Source organism: Hyperolius riggenbachi, chromosome 3 (assembly GCF_040937935.1).
Source record: "Hyperolius riggenbachi isolate aHypRig1 chromosome 3, aHypRig1.pri, whole genome shotgun sequence".
Lineage (NCBI taxonomy): Eukaryota > Metazoa > Chordata > Amphibia > Anura > Hyperoliidae > Hyperolius > Hyperolius riggenbachi.
In genome coordinates, this window is record NC_090648.1 from 216428743 (window position 1) to 216451308 (window position 22566).

Here is a 22566-nt window from a genome sequence, read left to right on the forward strand (position 1 = left end):
TGACTTTGCCTGCCAGCAGCCGTCCGTTTACCAGGATCCATACCAGGTGCCCTATTGCTTCCTGCAGTGCCTTCTGGAAGGAGATCTTCCTCTCGCCATTCACAGTGGGAAGGGAGGTGACACTTGGTATGGGCTGCTGCTCACCTTTCCTCCCACAGCTCTATTTGTGGTGGGTGGCTTAGCAAGTCAAACCATGACCCAGACCAATAGCAAGAGCTTAGTAAATGGCTTACACCAAATGCTGCCTGTATTTACTTCTCAATTAACCTCAATTACATTTTACTTTCGTGTTTAAATAATAGGAAAGGTCAATGAGATGCAAATAATTCCAAGTTGATGCAGGATATAAATTCTGTATACGAATGCACGCAGCTTGAATATAGATTTATTGAGTCCCACCAAGTTTTAATATGATTACTACTGGGAGGGGGGGGGGGGTGTTTTGTACTGTTTTACTATTTTGTACTTCAAAACTCAATACATTTGACTTACAAAAAGATTTAGTATGATTGGTCCATTTTCAAGATGTATAAATTTGCGTACAGACTTTTTATAAACCTGCATCAACTTGGAATTATTTGTAGCTCATTTACCATCCCTAGTAACTAGGTGCTGATAATTTATTTAGCACCAGCCAGAGTGAAGCCAGCTTACCCATATGTATTGGGAACAGATCAGTCAGGGCCGCCGCTAGGGACAAGCAACCCACGCGGTGGGCCTCCTGTGCTGTGCTCGGCTGCCCTGTGCTGTGTCTGTGCCCCGCTGTCACTCAAAGTCTGTAACTGCCACACCCATTTCCTTTTTGCCTTCCTGTTAGCTTCCATGCCATTCCCAGCTCTTTCAGGGTCTTAACAATGCCGGGAGTGGGTTCAAAAACCTTAGCAGCACCCTGGGTGAGTCACAGCCTATGGTTTGGTCTGCATTTCCTTCAAAGGAAAACCTTGCAAAAAAGGCTTATTTTAAGAATTCTTTTAGAAATTGAGCTCATGCTTGTTAATGCAAAATCAATTGGGGCAATGTAAGGAGTGCATCCCCAGCCTTCATTTATCGTTAAATCAATCCCTGTGCCTGGAGAGCCTCAGATGCATGCTATACAAGTAGGCCTTGGCATTGCTAATTTCACTGAAGTATTCCCTTCTGCCAAGCCATGCCCTTCATCACTAAGGGGACTCTTTTCTAAGAAGTGTTAAAACAGCACTTTATAAACTACTCTGTCTCTGCATATTACACTTGGATTTTTGCCCTATTCATAAAATGGTCAAAAAACTACTTTAACAGGTAATGTGCGGTGAAACAAAATCCATTTCAGAGCATTACGAAGAGTTTTCTAGCCAGAGAAGCTGCACAAACCAAGACTGTATTCATCAGAGGAATGTGGCGGACCAGGCTTTGTGATGTGACAGATACACTGAGAAGGGGATTTACTAAGGTTGTGTAACGATTGTGGAACTTTCTCCGTGATCAGCGCACAACGCGTGCGCTGACATGGCGGAAATCCTCCACAAGCGTGTAATTGCAGGCACCCAGCAAAAGGTACTACGCACCTGTAGAGGAAAATTCCTGTCGGCAGATGGCGCTGGGGAGTGCAGAGGAACCAATCCTCTGTACCTCCACAAATGCCAGACTGGAATTGTACGAAGAGCAGAACGCAATCGCAAGAGAGGCGATTGCGAATGAGAACGAGCAAAGGGTCAGGTTGTATGCATGTGCGCCAATCCAGTCGCCACCCGGCGACCACGCACACCCAACAGCAGATATGAAATAGGAACGCGATCGCGAGAGGTGCGATCGCCAGACGTGACACAAGGCAGGTCAGAACAGAATACGAGGGTAGCAAAGGCACAGCAAATAATACAATGAGAAGATGCGGAAAATAACAAACGCTAGCTAACCGCGAACACCGCACTCATTCGCAACAGTGCACGCGGTTATGCGCGGTATCCACGTGATAAGCACAATAGAGACAAGCACGCCTAACTAACCATCGACAGACAAACATGAAACAGAGGACGCAAACGCTTGCTTAACGGTTACCTCACCGAGCCTCCAGCAAGCAGTCGTAGCAGACAAGACAGACACACGAAAACAGGGACAAGCGAGAGATAGGATGCACAGCACTAGCGAAAAGTGGCTAGCGCGATCCAGGTACAGAGTAGCAGAACAGAAGGATCCACAGCACTAGCGGAAAGTGGCTAGCGCGATCCCAGGAGACAGAACAGAAGGATCCACGGCGCTAGCGAAAAGTGGCTAGCGCGATCCCAGGAGACAGAACAGAAGAGATAGCTGGTAGCAACCGCTGCACCAGCTATACTCCAAGAACAGAGATCAGAACCATTTCCTGTCGACCACCGCTGGAACAGGACAATAGCGACAGAACAAACAAACAGATAAACAATCCTAACTGCACTATGGAATCTGCCTAGCACAGTTTCCAGGAATTACTCTAAGCTGATCTTCAAACCAAGAGCATGGCTGACACTCTCCAGAGTGTTTCACAGGAATACTCCTTATGAACAGCAAAGCATTGTGGGACACACATAGTACTTATAGTACACACCTCCAATGAATGTGGCCAGGCAATTTGCATGACAACGTATGCAAATTCCTCAGCAAGCACAAGCTGCAAAACTGACAGAAGCTCTTCTTTCCAGAGTCCTGCAGCATGCAAACCTACACAATGGTCAAAAAGCTGCTTGCCTGCACAGGCAGCGGAGCAAATCATCACAGGTTGGAGAACATCAGTGGCCCAGCATAAACCTGCCTGTGGGATGTAAGTTACTGGACTGCATTGTCATTTGATGACATACAGTATATGAAAATCTACTTCGTATGTGGTTTGTGCCAAGCAGATTTTTTTTCAATTTCTACATAAAATACTAGTAAAGAGAGACTATGGTTAAAGAGAATCTGTAACTTAAAAAAGTTCCCCTGGGGGGTGTTTACCTCGGGAGGATCCAGAGGCTTCCCCGTCCTGCTCCTTCCCACAGTGGTCTCGCTTGGCCATTCTGAATAGCGGCCATGTAAATATCTACCTTCCAGGCTCCAGCGCAGGCACACTAGAGGCTTTTTGCTTCTCAATCAGGCAGAAATAGCCGATCCCAGACGGGTCCGCTCTACTGCGCAGGCGACTTGTGCCTGTGCAGTAGAGTGGACCCAACTGGGATTGGGTATTTCAGCCTGATCCTGAGCCGAGAGCCACTACTGCGCCTGTGCTGGAGCCTGGAAGGTAAATATTGCAAGCGCTACTTCGCCACAGCCAGCCACAGCAAGACCACCGTGGGACGGAGGAGGACGACGGAAGTCTTGTTAGGATCCAGAGGCTTCCCTTCCCGAGGTAAGTACCCCTCAGGGGCATTTTTTAAAGTTACAGAAACTCTTTAAAGGACAACTGAAGTAAGAGGTATATGGAAGCAGCCATATTTATTTCCTTTTAAACAATACCAGTTTCCTGGCAGCCCTGCTGGTCTATATGGCTGCAGTAGTGTCTGAATCACACCAGACACAAGCATGCAGCTAATCTTGTCAGATCTGACAAAAATGTCAGAAACACCTGATCTGCTGCATGCTTGTTCAGGGTCTATGTCTAAAAGTATTAGAGGCAGGGGATCAGCAGGACAGCCAGTCAACTAGTTTTGCTTAAAAGGAAATAAATATGTCAGCCTTCATATCCCTCTCACTTCAGTTGTTCTTTAATTAATGCTGACATTTCATACGTATGTGCCAGTAAATAGTTCAGTAATGTAGCTGATGGGCAATTGCATGTCCCATTCTCGGCTCTAGCTTCTATCTGTACATGCTGTAATGGGTGCAGAATGGCAGTTGATAGTGAGGGAACCAGCTTTAGAAGATTGCTTCCCATGTGTTTTGCACAGCATTAAACACACCTAAAATGGCTGCCCCCTGCAGTCCCAGTGCAGCGATAGTTTGACATTCCGTTAATCCACATTAAAAGCCAGAATGATCAGTGGTATTAGACTGTGAACCCTGCTGAGGAGAACACAGTGATGTGAATTTGTTCAATGCACTCTGAGAAAAACTGCTGCACAATATGTTGGTGCTATATACATACATACAGGAAAAAATCAATCAGAAATAACTAGTCTTTTAAGCTGCCAGAAAATAAATGCTAAATGTATTTGTGGAAGCAGGAACATGGATGTAGCTGCTGCAGTCAGATACCTTACTGCTGCCTGCTTTACTATTATAAAAATAGAAGGCACAAAATGTGGTACATAGTGATGTATGCACAGATGGCTGTTCATCAGTATCTCCACAAGTTAACTGTGCAAAAAAGGTGTTACCACTCCACAGGAAAGGCTAGTGACATGACAACCTTCATACCGATAATCGCTACAAACATTGCCTGCACACTGCAATCATTTGTATAAAAGGCACCAACTTCAGTGTCAATTAGGTTATGCTTGAGTTTTTCCCCTCACACCTTCTCTTGCGCCAACTGATGTGTCAAAACTTAGCTGACCGCTTTGTAGCCTTTGAAGACCTATACATAAAGTGGCAAATAATTGGTGCTTTAATGCCATCATCGGTGCAGCTTTGTCAGAGTAAACTCCAGACTATTTATAAAAAAACAGAGTTTTTTATATATTCCCGTGAGAAACACTGCAGATATGATCTGTGATTTGCCTCAACTTGCTGGCCCCTTATTGGCTGATTTAGGTTACATGACATTTAAAATATCATGTGACCTGGCTAACCCATGAGAGAGTAGGAGCTGCCTAATGATCAGTCCCCTAAGACCTCGTTTCCGTCTGCACTTTGTGTGCAATGCAGGGGGGCTTCAGTGATGCATTACAAAGCAATCCCTCCCAATGCGTTTGTGATCCCTTCAATTTATAATCAATGAGATTGCAATGCAAATGTTCAGGAAGGCGTGCAGTGAATCGCAACACATGATTAGGGAGTTCAGACATTGCAGTCTGTGCACTTCTGATGTCTCTGCAGATCGCGTACACTGCATGTTGCTGAAACGCAATCTGCAACTCACACATGGAAGCGAGGCCTTGATGACCCCTTGGTGCAAGCTCTTTAGCAGTACCTATCTATCTGGACAGTAATCAGCACCTAGATGGCTGTAGCAGTACTATGCAGTAAAAATGCAATGTGGCACTAGCCCTGTGCTCCCTACATATTTGTAAAGACCATGGCTTGCATTTTTAGTGCAGCTTTATAAATAGTTTTCATATTTTAATTCTTTGGTATGACTAATTGATTTAGACTGGCAATCTGGCAGCCCTGGCATTAGCATTAGATTACATATGCCGTAAATACCGTAACGCAGTTGCGTTTCCCTAGGCTACTTAGCCACTGCAGAAAAAGCTTTGGAAATGTCAGCATTAGCTGCAGCGTCGTGTGTTACTCACATGTTCTGTATAATTGGTTATTTGGTAAGGCAATTTAAATAAAAATGATGTTCAAAGTGCAGTATTCCACGGCAACAATCATATCTCGGGTTATAGTAGTCAAATCAATAAACTATTTATTTCTGATTGGTTACTCTATTACTGCACTATACCTACTATTCTTGCTTTCCAAGGTAGTGTGTTGGATTCAGCTGCAATGCTTTATATATAGAAACAGTAGACTTGGTCACATGGATGAGGTGGCCTGGTTGGCTTTATCAACTATGGCTGCATTTTAACATGTTATGGGTGACATCACTCTCCCACAATGCTCTTGGGAAACAGATTTCTGCTTTAGGCCCCTGGTAGAATCGTTATTGATGTATTTTACTGATAAAATGTTTTTTGGGGGTTGGAATATTGTTATTGTATATTATATGAAAGCAATCTGCTCATGCAAACCTGGAATTTCCTTGTGAGTAAACTTAAACTATAGAGACTCGGTGGAAGTCACATTTAAGACATTCCAACATAGTTGTCACTTAAATGCAATGCATTTTTCATCAAGAGACAAGACACATAACAATAATATTGCACTTTTCTCCTGATGGACACAAGACACTTTAGCTGCAGCCACTAGGGCACGCTCAGTAGGCAGTGGCAGTGATAGGGAGTCTAGCCCAAGGTCTGCTAACTGAATAGGTGCTGGCTTACTGAACAAGAAGACTTAAGATCCAAACCAAGGTCGCCTGTGTAAGAGCCCTAAACCAATACGCTATCCAGCCACTTTGGAAGAAGCTTCCAAGATCAAAGTGATCCTCCTGAACTTTAGTTGTTCGCACGCTAACCTTTACGCACGGCAGCTCGTGTGATAACTGCTGTGATCGCAGTTATCACACTTTAGTGAATCAAGCCCAATGTGTGTAGGTTAGCTTTACATTATGCATGTTGCAGTGTGCTATAACATTGTCAATAGTTGCACAGCTACACACTGCAGTGGTCCGACAATAGGCCCATTCACATTGTCACATTGGGCCAGCAATGCATAGGGTTACATCATAAAAACCTGAATTGAGCTGCATGTTATGCCTTTGTTACAAATGATTGGTGATGAGGTACTGAGTGCTGTGATGTTTGTGCTGCCATGAGACGCCAATTTTGAAATCCATTGTAAAGTGCTGCATGAAAATTGCAAGGGATTCATTGTGACCTTCGCCTTACTTAACCACCATAACTGTGACCTACAGGAGAATCTCTAGTCACTCAGGCGAGAAAGTCGCGGTGAAATTTTGCTATTCAGTTTGCCGAGACAAAATCCCTACTATTTTCTCCACGTATTTCAGCGTAGTCTTCCAGGCGACAACATTGTTAGCAGTTAGCAGCTGATTCAGCAACAAGCTTAGGCAGAGAGATTTAGCTGCATTAAGTTGCTGCCAACAGAATGCTTCATCTTAGTTTTCATCTATTAGCTACGGTTTGGTCTCTGAGAATGATTTCTAGCCACATACACTTGCATTGCATCCAGCAACAAATCTTTAGTGGCAGAAACTGCAGCATGCCACGTGTGAGACAGTCCTGCAGTGGCATATTCTCCTTCACAAGAACAATGGGTAGCCTCATACCTTGGAGGAAAAAAAACTTCCAGGCTAACTCTACACTTCAATATTCAACAATATTGAACATATGGGATCATAATCATTATTTATCATCTATAGGAATAGTAAATGAGATGCAAATAATTCTGAGCTGATGCAGGATTCTTCAAATGTTGTATGTAGCTTGAAAATGAACCAATCAAATTTCACCTTAGGAGGCTTCGATTGGTTCATTTTCCAGCTACATTAATTTGTATACAATGTTTGCATAATCATGCATCTCATTGACCATCCCTAATCAGCAATGCAAAATGCAAAGCTGTCCATGTACTAAACTCTCTACTGGCCACCAAAGAGTACCTGTTTCAGTGTATTCAGTGTAATAGGGCTCTATAACAAAATCATCACAGGTTCCTAGCTACCATGTTGAAATCATAACTACTACTGAAAAAAGGACATTTCCAAATAACTCACACTGCAGAATACTAATTAAAGTAGTTCTACCAGATGCTATTGCTACCAAGATAAATCCTTCTATGCACTGGGCAACATTTGCAGTTGTGTGACCCATAGCAGTTGCATGATCTGCAACAGTTGTAGTTAAAGTTCTCATGAACTGAGAGAAATATTGGGGCTGCCATATTTATTTCCTTTTAAACAATACTTATTGCCTGGCAGTCCTGCTGATCTCTTTAGCTACAGTAGTGTCTGAATTACACACCTGAAACAAGCATGGGGCTAATCCAGTTAGACTTCAGTCAAAAACATCTGATCTGCATGCTTGCTTAGGATCTATGGCTAAAAGTATTAAAAGCAATGTGCACTAAATACCAGAAAATAAATACCAGCCTCCATGTCCCTTGGAGTTCAGGTGTGCTTTAAGTACTTGGTTCATTCCCTTCTAAAGCTGCTCTCAAAAAGTCTTAATTTTGAAATTATAACAACTCTTCTCCCTCTGCACCACCTTGATCATGCTTTAAATTCAATACATACACCTTCATATTGCTTCATATTCTAAACCTATTCCCAGACTCCCCACAAATGGAAGTCTCTTATGTTATCTCCAGCCATGTTGGGTGGTTAAAACAAAATACAAACAACCTGCCTTTAGTGAAGTGACTGTGAGAGAGCTCGGAGAAGAGTTGCTCTAATGTCATAGCTCAATATCATTCTTTTTGATTTGACTGCTTAGTGAATTGTTTCCTCCACCACACCCACATTGTGCACTTCCTGTGGCAGTTGTAAACCTATTGACTGGTCACAGTTTTGGCTGTATAATTATGCTAAAGCATTGTCCTTGAGATTTTAGTTTTGTACATATTCTGTGCTGTCTATGCTGTATGATGCTTTTCTCCACTGCATGTAATCTTAGACCGTGCAGAGATTTGTCCTCAGTCTTTGAAGCTGCCATAAACCAGAGGTGTCCAGTCCTAGAGGTGCTGTCCCATTTTGCTCATTCTTGTAACAGTTAATTATGGCTCCATTGTGTGTAATGAGATAAGTAAAAGGTCAGTAATAAAAGAGTGATTGTGAGGGAAGGGAGGTGGGAAGCAGTGAGGAAATGGGATGGGGGCAGATAATACAGACAGAATATGAGGAAAGTAAAATCATGCTATGTAAGGAGTGAAATGACTGTGTTTGGAGTGGAAGAAGAAAAGAGAATAATGTGGTTGGGAGATTGGAGGGTGGGGTAAAAGTGTTGGAGGAGGCGATAAGGCTATACAATAGAGAAAAACATAATTGAGGCATGGAAAACGAAAGCAAAACCATAGTAACGCATACAAATTATCTCTCATGGAATTGAACTGCGCTTTCAATTATTTTATGTCTAGAAGTTTTTACACAGTGTGGGCCCCTCCACATTGGGTGTATAATTAAATCGGGGTGGGGAATCCTTGGCCAGAAGAACAAAATGTAAGGGAGTTCAGAACATGCAGAGAAAAAATGGCACTTATGCAAAGTGTTATTTGTTAAATGACTAGAGAATTTATAACAGTCGCACAGCTGGAACAACCATGCAGCCAGTGGGATGAGAGTGGAATCAGAGCTCCTGATCAACTTTCTCATTAACGATAAAAACCCAGGGGCTCTCTGAAGCATGTGGTCAGTATAGAAGAAGATCAGCCAGTCAGGTATCCAGATGGACCTCCTCTTGTGTCCTTGAAATGTTTAATGTAAATGTAAGTAATGTATGCACTGTAACCTTTTTTACTGCCCCTTTTTTGTCATATTCATTGCAGTACTACTTTTTTGTCCTTCAGCTGCCACAAGGGATGCCGTTGTTGGACACAATCCCACATGGTGTCAGCCCCTTCAGATCAAAGTGTCAGACTAATCGTGCCCATACATGGTACAATTTTTTCATTTTTTTTTTCGATTAGATAATTTAGTTTGATTATTCAGTGAGATCAAATATAAAGATTTCTCCAACATTTCCGCTCGGATTTTCATTGAAAACACAGGATAATTGTTTGTTTTTCTTGATCGAAAAAAATGGATTCTTTTAAACTTTAATTTGATTCGATCATTTTGGTCAAATAAACTGTAAAATCGAGCATTTTTATTGTATCGTGTATGGACACCATTAGTCCATGATCACTGCCAGCCCCATACTCAGCTGCTGTTACTATCTATGTAATGCCTTGCCTTACCTGCTGGTGGCACTGTTCATGGAACAATTGGCTCACAGTTCCCTCCTCCACATGCAGGTGGTACCAGAGTTACAATTACTAGTCTATACTTTTATACCAGAGTTACAACTAGTCTATACTTCCTACTACCAGCAGATGTCTTTCCATTATTCCCAGTGTATTCAGCAGCAATCAGCAAACACATGTTTTCCCCTATTTAAGGGCAGAACTTTCACTCTGCAAACTGCCAGAATTTTGTTTCACCTTGACTGAGTGATGCTGTTATCTGGCGCTTGCGTTCATTGCACCTGTTCCTGATCTGTTTTGCTTCTGCTGGTATTGATCATAGCCTGCCTTTGACCTGTCCTCCTGCTCGTTGGATTTACACTGCTTTGATATCTGACTTATATGATTTGATTTGGAAATCTTAACCCTGTATTCTGCTCCCTGTTTATGTACAGGATCTTCTAAAAAAATTAGCATATTGTGATAAAGTTCATTATTTTCTGTAATGTACTGATAAACTTTAGACTTTCATATATTTTAGATTCATTACACACAACTGAAGTAGTTCAAAGCCTTTTATTGTTTTAATATTGATGATTTTGGCATACAGCTCATGAAAACCCAAAATTCCTATCTCAAAAAATTAGCATATCATGAAAAGGTTCTCTAAACGAGCTAGTAGCCTAATCATCTGAATCAACTAATTAACTCTAAACACCTGCAAAAGATTCCTGAGGCTTTTAAAAACTCCCAGCCTGGTTCATTACTCAAAACCGCAATCATGGGTAAGACTGCCGACCTGACTGCTGTCCAGAAGGCCATCACTGACACCCTCAAGCAAGAGGGTAAGACACAGAAAGAAATTTCTGAACGAATAGGCTGTTCCCATAGTGCTGTATCAAGGCACCTCAGTGGGAAGTCTGTGGGAAGGAAAAAGTGTGTCAGAAAACGCTGCACAATAAGAAGAGGTGACCGGACCCTGAGGAAGATTGTAGAGATGGACCGATTCCAGACCTTGGGGGACCTGTGGAAGCAGTGGACTGAGTCTGGAGTAGAAACATCCAGAGCCACCGTGTACAGGCATGTACAGGAAATGGTCTACAGGTGCCGCATTCCCCAGGTAAAGCCACTTTTGAACCAGAAACAGCGGCAGAAGCGCCTGACCTGGGCTACAGAGAAGCAGCACTGGACTGTTGCTCAGTGGTCCAAAGTACTTTTTTCGGATGAAAGCAACATTTGGACGTCATTCGGAAATCAAGGTGCCCGAGTCTGGAGGAAGACTGGGGAGAGGGAAATGCCAAAATGCCTGAAGTCCAGTGTCAAGTACAGGTCAGGCGCTTCTGCCACTGTTTCTGGTTCAAAAGTGGCTTTACCTGGGGAATGCGGCACCTGTATCCCATTTCCTGCACACGCCTGTACATGGTGGCTCTGGATGTTTCTACTCCAGACTCAGTCCACTGCTTCCACAGGTCCCCCAAGGTCTGGAATCGGTCCATCTCTACAATCTTCCTCAGGGTCCGGTCACCTCTTCTTATTGTGCAGCGTTTTCTGCCACACTTTTTCCTTCCCACAGACTTCCCACTGAGGTGCCTTGATACAGCACTATGGGAACAGCCTATTCGTTCAGAAATTTCTTTCTGTGTCTTACCCTCTTGCTTGAGGGTGTCAATGATGGCCTTCTGGACAGCAGTCAGGTCAGCAGTCTTACCCATGATTGCGGTTTTGAGTAATGAACCAGGCTGGGAGTTTTTAAAAGCCTCAGGAATCTTTTGCAGGTGTTTAGAGTTAATTAGTTGATTCAGATGATTAGGCTACTAGCTCGTTTAGAGAACCTTTTCATGATATGCTAATTTTTTGAGATAGGAATTTTGGGTTTTCATGATCTGTATGCCAAAATCATCAATATTAAAACAATAAAAGGCTTTGAACTACTTCAGTTGTGTGTAATGAATCTAAAATATATGAAAGTCTAAAGTTTATCAGTACATTACAGAAAATAATGAACTTTATCACAATATGCTAATTTTTTTTAGAAGATCCTGTAGTTACTGAAGTCTTTTTGCTATATTGCACTAGTTAGTTAGTTAGTTAGTTAGTTAGGTTCTGGTTGTAATGTGTATGCTCACTTGGTCACTGTTTCACTGTAGAATCCCTTTATAGTAAACTCCAAGGGACCAGAAAAAGTAGTTTACTATATCAGAAGTTTCCTATATCAGAATTGGTCATACATTGTATATTCATACAGATTGCAGTTGTCAGGACCTGAGGACTGTGTTGACTATATTCAGAGGTTTACTATATTAGACTTCACTATAACAAGATTCTATTGTATATACTATTGCAAATATTATTTTCACAATACATATTCTGGTGTGTAGTTCTCAGTACTTGCTGCAAGAGTGGTCACCTGTTAATTATCTGTGCAGTTTTGTTACAACCACGTAATATAAATATTACATGGAAGGTAGGCTAGAAAGGTGCTGGCACTGCAGCTAGGGGCGCAGGGAGGGTTGCAGGGGTGCAGACCAGGTATCCGGTGCGATGCAGATAGACCAGCGTGCTCAGGCTCAGATAGACATCGTATGCAGGCAGAAAAAAAGATGAGAAATGTCGGCACTGCTGTGAACTGCTTGTTATTCATAACACATGGTGCAACAACGTGGATTCAAATTTCATGCATATTGAGAGCTAACATACCGGTTTGCTGGTGAAGCAGTGCGGTGGGTGCTGGGGGATGAGAGCCTTACGGCCGTTTCGCACAGGTGCGCTTCTACGGAGGCTCAACGCCTCCGTAGAAGTGTATCTGCGCAAAATGGTGTAAGGCTCTCATCCCCCAGCACCCACCGCACTGCTTCACCAGCAAACCGGTATGTTAGCTCTCAATATGCATGAAATTTGAATCCACGTTGTTGCACCATGTGTTATGAATAATCAAGCAGTTCACAGCAGTGCCGACATTTCTCATCTTTTTCTCTGCCTGCATAAATATTACATGGTCCTATTTAGGCTCCCCACTACCTTTCCCACCACCAGATCTAGTCTGCCTTAGCATCAGGCTACTTGAATCAATCCCCTTCAGCACCAAGTAATTACGGGGCATGTGTGCAATGTGGGGCAGAGCTACAGTGCTAGCTGGTGTCAGTCCAGTCCCCTCTCTAATGGACAGGTCGCCTACTGGTGTGTTAAAAATGTTTGCACCTTTATAATATTTTGCAACAGGTTGCAACAATGTATATGTATAGCTATTAGAAAATGCAGCCTAACCATTGAGTTCAATTTGTATCAAAAATGCAACCTAACCACCCTATTTTTACACAGAACCCTCCTCTACTGGGCAACCAATAACCCACCCTAGCGGGAACAAAGAGCCCCCCTGGTGGGCAACTAATAACCCCTCCCCCCTGGAGGGAAGTAATAACCCCCCCCCCCTTGGTGGGCAACTAATAATACCCCCCTGAAGGTAACGAATAACCCCCCTCCGTTACTGGGCAACTAATAACCCCCTGGAGGGAATTAATAACTTACCCCCCTTGTGGGCAACCAATAACCCCCCACCCCCGAAGGGAAATAAATACCGACGGTTGCAAATAATGGCAGCCGTGAAAAGTTAAAGAAGGCGTGCATGTGCAGTTAAGCACAGACCGTACAGCACGCATGCACTGTTCGGCAAGTTGTAAAATATTACAGGTCGCAATATCTTTCAGCACACTGGCACCCCCCGCAGCAGCACACAGCGATCAGCCAGGCAGGATTGATAAAATAATAGGATTGGAAAGGGTTGAATGATTTTTTAAAAAAATGCAGATTGCACAAGTAACATTATCTCACTTTTCACCACCAGTTATTCACGATTTTTGGGCTTTGTTTTCGTGTATTTTTTTACGCTTCCCGGTATTTTTGCAGCCTTAGAAACGATTATTCTGGTCCAGTTACATGCCTCACTCATGTCTGGTGACTTTCTTGCAGGCATGGGGCTAGCCCTTTAACCCGTTAACACAACACTGCCATTTAGCCACTGTGTTACTGTCCCTCTGGCAGAGAAGTTATTACTCTTCCCCTCAGGTGACAAAAAGAAATATGTAGGGCAGAATAAAACATCCCTTTGCTGGCAGCAGAGTGGAGGATTCTGGGAGATTGGGGGAACTGAGAAAGTCAGACTCGGTGTGAAGGATAGAGAACTTTCTTGCCTAAACAGAATGTCTTCCTGTGCAATTTTTAATTTCAAGTAACCTATCATTTCCTTCCTGCGTGCACAAAATGATGCTTATCTAAGTATACATCTAATAATCTTATGTTCTGAATGGTTAAAACAGACTCCCACACATTATTTCAATTGTTGTGTCCCTGTCTTCAGATATTCATCTCTGTTTACAGTAGATTGCTTGCTGAAGATAGAGATACATTTATCAAGCTACTGTTCTTACAATTTCTTTCTAGAGGACATCTAGGTTGTTGCAATACTTTTATAAATGCAGTCCTAGGCTTATTTTCATTTTTCCAGTTCTTACTCCCTTTGCTGGCCTTTATTCTTCCTCCCCTCATGCCTTATCTGTCATCACATTTTTATCCCTGACTTTCTCATTAATTAATTTTTTAATTAGAAGTATCACATATGGCAATGGGGGTTTGTTCGGAACACTGCCAAATCATCCACGAGCTCTCCTGATCTGCATCTTTTACTACTCCTCTGGCAGCACTCTGTCTTGTTCATTTCTTGTATACCCCTATTCTAGCAAGGAGGATAAAGGGGGCTGTTATTACTGATCAGGGGCATGCTGGCAGGTTGAGAGCCAAAGAAAGAGAGAAGGAATTTTGGAGGTCTGGAGATGAAGGAAACATGAATAGAGCAGAGAAGAAAGAGCGAGGGGGGGGGGGGGGGGGGAGGTGAGGGAAGGAGAGCTTGATCGATTAAAACAGCAGCTTGAATCCTTGGCAGTTCCTGCCTCGTACATGGCTTCTTGACCTGGATTACAGACAAGTCCACTGTATACTTTCACTGTATAGTGAGTACACAGTGCAAAGTTTGTGCTGCTCACCTAACTGATCTTGCGCACAGCACAGCCTTTCAGTCCTGTTCCTAAATATTAATAGCCATTTGTTCTGCCTCATTCTTTGTGCCGCTGTTCAGCTGAACAGATCCACTGAGAAGGCCAGTGCTGGAAAATTGATCTGTGTTTCTATTGCCCGACACAGTTCAGCACCGTGGACAGCGGCATCTTTCAAGTCTGCAGCTCACTTGCCCATATTTTTTTCCAAACCAATACTGTTCTCTTCCATTCTGCTTCCTATCTCATCTTCTTTTACTCAGTCTCCTTCTTTCACATATTATCTCTCCTTATCTTGGTTTCTGTAATCCTCCGTCTCTTATTATTCACTTTCTTTCCCCTATATCTCCCAGCTGCAAACACTGTGTCAGTGCTATGAATTCCCTTCCTTATACTGTATCTGCTCTCTCGCCTGTTTTCTCTATCTCTCAGTCTGCTCTGTTTTTCTCCCAGTCTCCCCCTCCCATCTCCCCTGTGCTCTGTATTTAACAGGACAGCCCAAGCGGATGGCTGGATGCTCTCAGCGCTTCGTTGATTCCTATTATCTGTGCAAAAACAAAACCCACAAAACCCTCCTCCCATTAAGAATCCTCCTTCCGTCCTTCCGCTCCTTCTCCTGTCTGTCTCTCCTTTCCCTCTCTCCATTTTTTTTAGCTTCTCCAGCAAGCTTCTCATTCTCTCTCCAGCAAGACGGTATTTTCACAGCCTTTTTATCCTTTGCAGACTACACAAAGATATAACACCTTCACTGCCAGATGAAATGTGCACTATGTATGTAGACAGAAAGAAGTTAAGCATTTTTCCAAGTTTCCTTTGCTACATTGAACCCTTTCCTACCATTCTGGATAAAATAACTTGTCTAATGTACCATTGTACTACGGTTGATTTAAAGAGGATTGTCAGTGAGAGTCTTACTGCTCCTACAAAAAATCCAAGGAAATTGTCATCTCAGGAATGAACAAAATGTCTCCTTCAGAGGAGAGGCTCCCATCCAATGCCAAAGACTACTATAGCCCAGAACCCCAAAGCAGTACCAGTTTTAGTGCAAGCACATCAGTGTTCATGATGCTACGATGTGCTTTGCCCCGAAAACAGCAGAGATAGCCTCCAGAGCTGGATGGGAACATACATGAGCTGTGACAGGTGACAGCTTCTCTGACAGGTTCCCTTTCCAGCTGACAACATGCATGTGAGTTATGTCAGAATTCTTGTTGAAGGTTAATGCCGCCTAGAATGGTTATCCTTCTAAAAATATAATGTTAATCCAGTGTGTTATAACTGCTGGTGCTTTGTACATAGCTGCTAAATCATCAGTATCTTTGCCGCCAAAAAAGGTCAAGGACAATTTCTCCATAATTCTCTGGAGGTACGCGTTATATTTCAGGAATACATCGCTCCGAGATGTCTTGAAGTGTTCAATCATATTGACCATTTCATATTGCTACCAATTTGTACCTGTAGCCACAGTGTGCGCTGATTTGCGACATCCTGGAAAAGGTAGCAAATTACTGAAATGCTAGCATGGAAATCGATGAAGCACTGAGAGCTACTTGGATATATGGCTGCTTCCCGGGGCAGGCGCTGAATAAAGTTTCATTTACAATTGAAATCTTTTCAGTGTAGCATGCAAAATTTGCTTACCAGTTGCTGAATATTATGCTGAGTATTTACAAAAGGCCCCATGCAAATGAAATAACAGCATGCTGACGGATATAGGAGAGAAATATTGAGATTTATACAAACAGGTTAGCTTTAAAAGGACAAATACCATTTTTTATGTTTTCTTTTTCATTACCAGTTTTGCTAAGCCTCTGCAAGGAAGCTGGAATGTCATATCAAGGTCACCATGGGAGGTACCTAAGCTGGCGACTGAAATGAAAAAGAAAAAACTATATTTGCCCGTCAGTTTATTTATTTCTTGTTATACAAGTCTTGTGATTCACACACCTCTGTCTTATGGTGTTACCAGGTAGCTAACACTATGATGATCATGGGTCATTGAATTCATAGTTTAGGGTAATGATGCTGGTTTATTGTCACTGATGACGAAAGTGACTCAAGAAGCTGCAAAGCTGACACAGGAAGGTGTTATGTAATAACCTTGATATGTAGGGTGGTGGGGTGGGTGAATCACAGGAGTAGCTGGACAGAATTACAAACACAAATTAATCAGTGCACATGTATTCATTCCCGCAGTGCCAATAGTCTGCAAGTAGTTGCCGTAATTCTTAATTCAGTTTTGTGCACAAAATATGACTAGGCCAGTGATCTGCAAACTTGGCTCTTCAGCTATTGAGGAACTACAAGTCCCACAATGCATTGTAGGAGTCTGACAGCCACAGTCATGATTCACACAGGCAAATGCATTGTGGGACTTGTACTTCCTTAACAGCTGGAGAGCCAAGTTTGCAGATCACTGGACTAGGCCCAAGTTTTCAATCCAACCCTTGCTATGCGGAATCCATCCCCCCCCCCCCCCCCCATTATCAATCCGCTGCCAGTGGCAGTCCCATTGGGCGTTAATTCCCTGCAACTAAGGCTAACTTCAAAGTGGACCTAAACTCAGAACTTCCTCTCTGCTTTAAAACATAAGCAACAGCATAATAATCTTTCATGAAAAACATGTCTTTGTTACAGCTGGTACAAATCCTGCAATAAATCTGCAGCCTGACTGTTTCCTGTTTTCATGGAGGCAGGCATAGGGCTAACATCCTGTGTGTACAAATTAGTTGCTCTGCCGAGGCAGCCAGCTGACACAACTGAGAGATCAAATTACACTGTGATTAGTCACAGGGGGGTATTAGGCAGGCTAAACGCTCTAAATACGTACAGGGTGCATTTTTTCTGTTTTCCTTCTGTTCTGTTCAGGTCCACTTTAAGAGCTAGCATTAGACTTACACATGCAAATATATGTTGAAATAAGCAAGCAATAAAAAGATGCAGAGGGGAAGAAACTCACTTGTGAGAAATGAAATGTGTTCTTTATCATCCCATTGTTCTTTTCTCTTGATTAGATTACAGATTTTAGATATGGGAGTTGTTCTTTAATGGCAAATATCCTGGCAGATGAGTGCAAGGTTTCTCCCCTGCTCTGCTCAGGTGATGATATCCGCTCTGCTCAGAATAATAACTTGTTTGCACCAAAGTGTGTCTATCTTTTATTTGTCAATATTTACTGTTATCTTCTTAATTAGATTACATCTTTATTAGTAGTAAAGAAAAATTAGGATCTCCTCTTTGTCCCCCATGCAGATATATTGGCAGGATGTGTGAGCCAGCCATTGGGGGAGGGGGGGGGGGGATCTTCTTCATGAACATTAGCAGCTACACATGGGGTGTGTTTTGTAAGAGGGGGGCAGGTATACTTACCTCCTCCCCCTTGATAGTCACGCCTTCCATATCTTAGGACAAGGGGCTTATCTCAGCCTTGCCACCCAGGAGAAGTTGTGGTAACTGTCTCCGCAACTTTGGCAATAGATCCTTTGGAGTGACTTATGGTAGACTCTGAAAGCTCCATTTAATAGAAAGCTCAGCAAAAGCAATATATAACACCCACCAATTTGTTTAAAATCCATTTCCTGATGCTGAAGCCAAGCGTGCTAATGCTCAAGTACACTGTGATAATGCAGCAGGTGAATCAGTATTTGCTGTAGCATGGCAGGTGTCACATTGCTGATTGAGTCAGCTGCTAAAGTGTATGCAAGGCGTGACTATGATTATACTCACACCACAGATTTTTTTTCTCTTCTAATTGAATTGAATCCATTGAGTGTTGGTTTTTAAACACAAAAAGGGACTAAGCATAGAAGATAGGGCAACTTCACCTTGTATAACTTTCCATTCCAGATGCACAATAATTGATCTCGGTATTAAAGCGGACCTGAACTCAGTACTTCTCCTCTAAAAGATAAGCAACAGCTTATACAAATCCTGCAATACATTTGCAGTTTGTCGACTTCCTGTTTTATTGAAAGCAGAAATATTGTTAACATCCTGTGTTTACCTATTAGCTCTCTGCCATGGCAGTCAGCTGGCACAGCTGAAGGATCAAATGACAACTTGTGCTAAGTCACAGATGAAGGGGAATTAGGCAGGCTAAACTCTCTAACTATATACAGGGTACATTCCTCTATGCTTTCTTTCTGTCCTGTACAAGAGTTAGTGTCTACTTTAAAGCCAATATAGGCAGACACCATAGTATGACACTATAGTATAACATGGGGCCCCATGTCAATTTTGCCCAGAACCGCATTGTAACTAGAGCCGGCCCTGTTATCATTAGCCCATTGCCTTCACAGTTTAGTTTTAGTTCCACCAAATGAACATAATCATGTTGAAGGTGATACTTTGTTGAATGTAAACTCATCAATACTCTTAATTATTTCTTTTTCAGAGTACATGACTTGGTGTTGGAAGACCAAACTACTCCAAATCTGTTTGCTGTGGCCAGTCAGTGTCCTTCTGTGCGACTCATCAAGGTAAATAAAACCAAGTAGATAGAAGGCCTAGGAAAGCTTCCACAACACCACACTGTTGTTTTGTTTACCAATACCTGAATCAGCATTAAACCTTAGGGCTTGTTTCCATAGAGCGCACTTTCGTAACCGTCATAGCAGGGACAGCAGACAGTGCATAGACTGCACTGTCTGCCGTTTCCATGCATGCGCGCCGGAAGTGACATGCAGAGCCACGGGGCTGTGCTGCATGGAAACGAGCCCTTAGACTGCCACGGACATTATTAGGCATCCTGTGTTTTTGCATCCATATGCCATGGACATGTAAAGACATTTTACTACAAAACTACTTCCGTCTACAGTAAACATCTTTAGGCATTTTTGTTTCTCCCTATTCCTTTGCCACAAACTTTACTTGAAATATGCAAATAATTCTAAGATGATGCAGAATTATGCAAAGGTTACTGCAAATATATCCTGCTTGAAAATGAACCAATCAAATGCTTTCATTTCAAGTTTTGATTAGTCCATCTTACAATAGAGTACTATAATAATTAGCATAATTTTGTATCATAATAATTAGCATAATTCTCAATAATTTTAAATGCATTTGTATCTCAATGGCATCCCTACTGACTACTCTGGACTTTGGTACTTGTGGATTTGCACAAAACATTTCATAAACACAGTTCAAACATAAATGGCACTGGCGTGTAGCTTTTTTTTAAATAAATAGCTGGCAGTCTAAAGGTTAAGGCCTAGTCTAAGATTTTTTTTAATTTGCTAAGTGGGAAAAGGGTCAGATTCTTTGGGGGTTTGCACTGCTGGTGTCCTTACTGGAGAGATCCCCCCTTACTTGTCTTCGTAGAGTTATGTGGTTTTAATATGAAAACTAGTAGTACCATGGACAGGAAATAAGGGACAGAAATCAAAACTAGTCATGTATTTTAACCATTGCATTCTCAAAAAAAAAAGAAAAATTATTTGTTTCTCTCTCTGTGAATCGTGGAGAAATGGTCTGGACAACAAGTGATTACAATTCTCACAGATGGGAAAATAGGTCAGCAACAAAAAGAGTTTCTAACTCCTTACCACATAATCTAAAATTGCAATCAAACAAATTAATTACATTGGGCTTTTAGGGACCACTGTTTAAAAAACTTGTAAAATTAAAATTCCATGTGCATGCATACATACTGTATATAATATACATTTGTCACAGAGGATAATGCACTGTACACTAGGTAGCAAAGATTGTTAATAAACTTTATTTCTAAAGCACTAACGTATTACGAAGTGCTGTACACTAGATAGGGGAGGCATTAAGGCATTACAACACCAAACAATGTTACACAGGGGCATTATATCAGTAAGCAATAGTATGCAGGTTGCAATGTAGGGGTAATTATAGCAGATGAGCCACTGAGTCCTTATGGGGGCAGAGAAGAGCACACGGGGAGGAGGGCCCTGACAAATAGGCTTACAATCTAAGGGATGGGGGAGAGGGACACATTAGGGGGAGTGATGTGTAAATCTAAGGGGGTTGAAGCTATGAAAATAATGGATAAGCAATGGTGAACAGATGGGTCTTAAAGGCCTGCTTGAATGAGCTGAAGGTGAAGGCAAGCCTGATGGGGGGGGAAGGAGTTCCATAGAGTAAAGCTGGCCATACACTGGCCCGATTTGCCGCCGTTTCGACAGCAGATTCGATCACTGGGATCGAATCTGCTGCTAATCGTTCCCGCAGCACGCCGAATTTCGATCCATTTCGTCCGATCCCGTCGATCGCTCCGTGCGGAAAATTACCGTCGATCGCCCGCGGGTAGGGAGCGCGTCGCTAGCGTCGTTCGAGTGCCCGACGACCGACGCAATAGAGCCCGCATACATTACCTGCTCCGCCGGCGCGACTCCAGTCCCCCGGTCACCGCTGCGGTGACCGGGGGACTGGAGTCGCGCCGGCGGAGCAGGTAATGTATGTGGTGGGGGGGGAGCGGCGGCGGCAGCAGCAGCACCACCACAACAGATTGTGAACAGTTTCAGGCTGAAATCGGATCACAACCTGTTTGCAGTAAAGGTAGCCATACGATCCCTCTCTGATCAGATTCGATCAGAGAGGGATCTATCTGTTGGTCGAATCTAATGGCAAATCGACCAGTGTATGGCTACCTTAAGGGCTGCTGTCCTGGAGCCTGGTGAGTGAGCAAGTGATGCGAGGGTGGACATCTGTCAGGCTTACCATGGTGCTGTGCAGCATCTGGTGGTTCGTGGTGCACGCCTAGTTTGCTGTCTGTTTCCGAGTTCTCTACGGAGTGCTGGGCTGTCTTCTCGGGTCTGGCATGTGCCTTTGCAAGTGCGAATAAAACGCGAATGAAAGTACGCGTGCACGTTCCCATTGCCAACCATTATACGCGCACATGCATGCGCAGTGTTAAAACTTGGAGCCAGAACGGGAATCCGCCTATAAAAGCCAGCTCCTCCCTGTTGCCAGTGCTGATAGTTCGTTTCAGCTTTGTTTGGTGTTGCCTGTGTTGTTTGCTAATCTGATTGATCTCCACTATCCTGACCCAGCTTGTTTCCTGACCATCCTGACCTCCGTTATCCTATCTTTTGGCATGTTATTGATTACGTCTACTTGCTGCCTGCCTTGACCCTTGGCTTGGTCACCGATCATGTTTGCCTGTTACCAGCCCTCGACCCTTGGCCTGTTTACCGACCTTGCTTTTTTCCACCTGCCCAGACCTTCTGCTTGTTTCCTGGGCTGCAATTACTCACTCCCTGTGCAGTACTTAAGTTTATACCTACTGTGTGCTGTCTCCTCATTGCAGTGTTACCTGTTCTCCAAACCACTGTTAGGATAGCCTGGGGTGCAACCTGGTGGGCACTAGGCAGCAAAGTCCATCCACCCTTGCGGTCACTCTGGTGAAGACCCGTGGTCACTTAGACTCTGCGCCTTGGGAACGCCTTACCTCAGTGGAGAGGTCAACAGTATACTCTGTAAACCTAACAACATCTGTAGAGTATTAGAGGTGCAGAGAGAGTGGGTGGGGGAGTATCTGTGAATGAGATCCGAGATGTACTAAGGGGGAGTATGGTGTATGGATTTGTATGCCGTGCAGAAAAGTTGAAATTTAATTCTGATGCAGCAGGAGGAGTGGATGAACCTGGCAGCGTCATAATGGATTGCAGGGTCAGAGTCTGGTCACAGGAAGTCAGAAAGGATGGCATTTCAGTAGTCCAGACAGGAGATGACCAGAACATGAACAAGGAATGTGGTGTTCTTAGGAGCTAGGTAGAGGTGATTTTAGCATTGTTGCAGAGATGGAAGTGGCAGCACTATGGATGTGGTGGATGAAGTAGAGTGCTGAGTGGAGTTTAACACGCAGGCAGCCAGTTTGAGGGACAAGGTGGATGGATGTGTTGTTGATAGCAATAGCCACAGGAGAGAGGGAGCTTTGGTGGGTGAGGTGGATGGTTAT

General features: G+C 43.2%; 1 protein-coding gene across 6 annotated transcripts in view; it reads left to right on the forward strand.

Annotated features, from left to right (window-relative positions):
* The window catches only part of LINGO1 (leucine rich repeat and Ig domain containing 1), a 560070-nt gene that overhangs the window by 386591 nt on the left and 150913 nt on the right, over positions 1-22566 (forward strand). For all 6 annotated transcript variants that reach the window (XR_011030329.1, XM_068275717.1, XM_068275716.1 and 3 more), the window contains one exon: positions 19030-19114. Coding sequence is in view for 1 of the 6 variants with exons in the window: in XM_068275715.1 (XP_068131816.1) it covers positions 19030-19114 (85 nt within the window). In the remaining 5 variants the exon portion in view is untranslated. The remainder of the gene's footprint in view (positions 1-19029; positions 19115-22566) is intronic.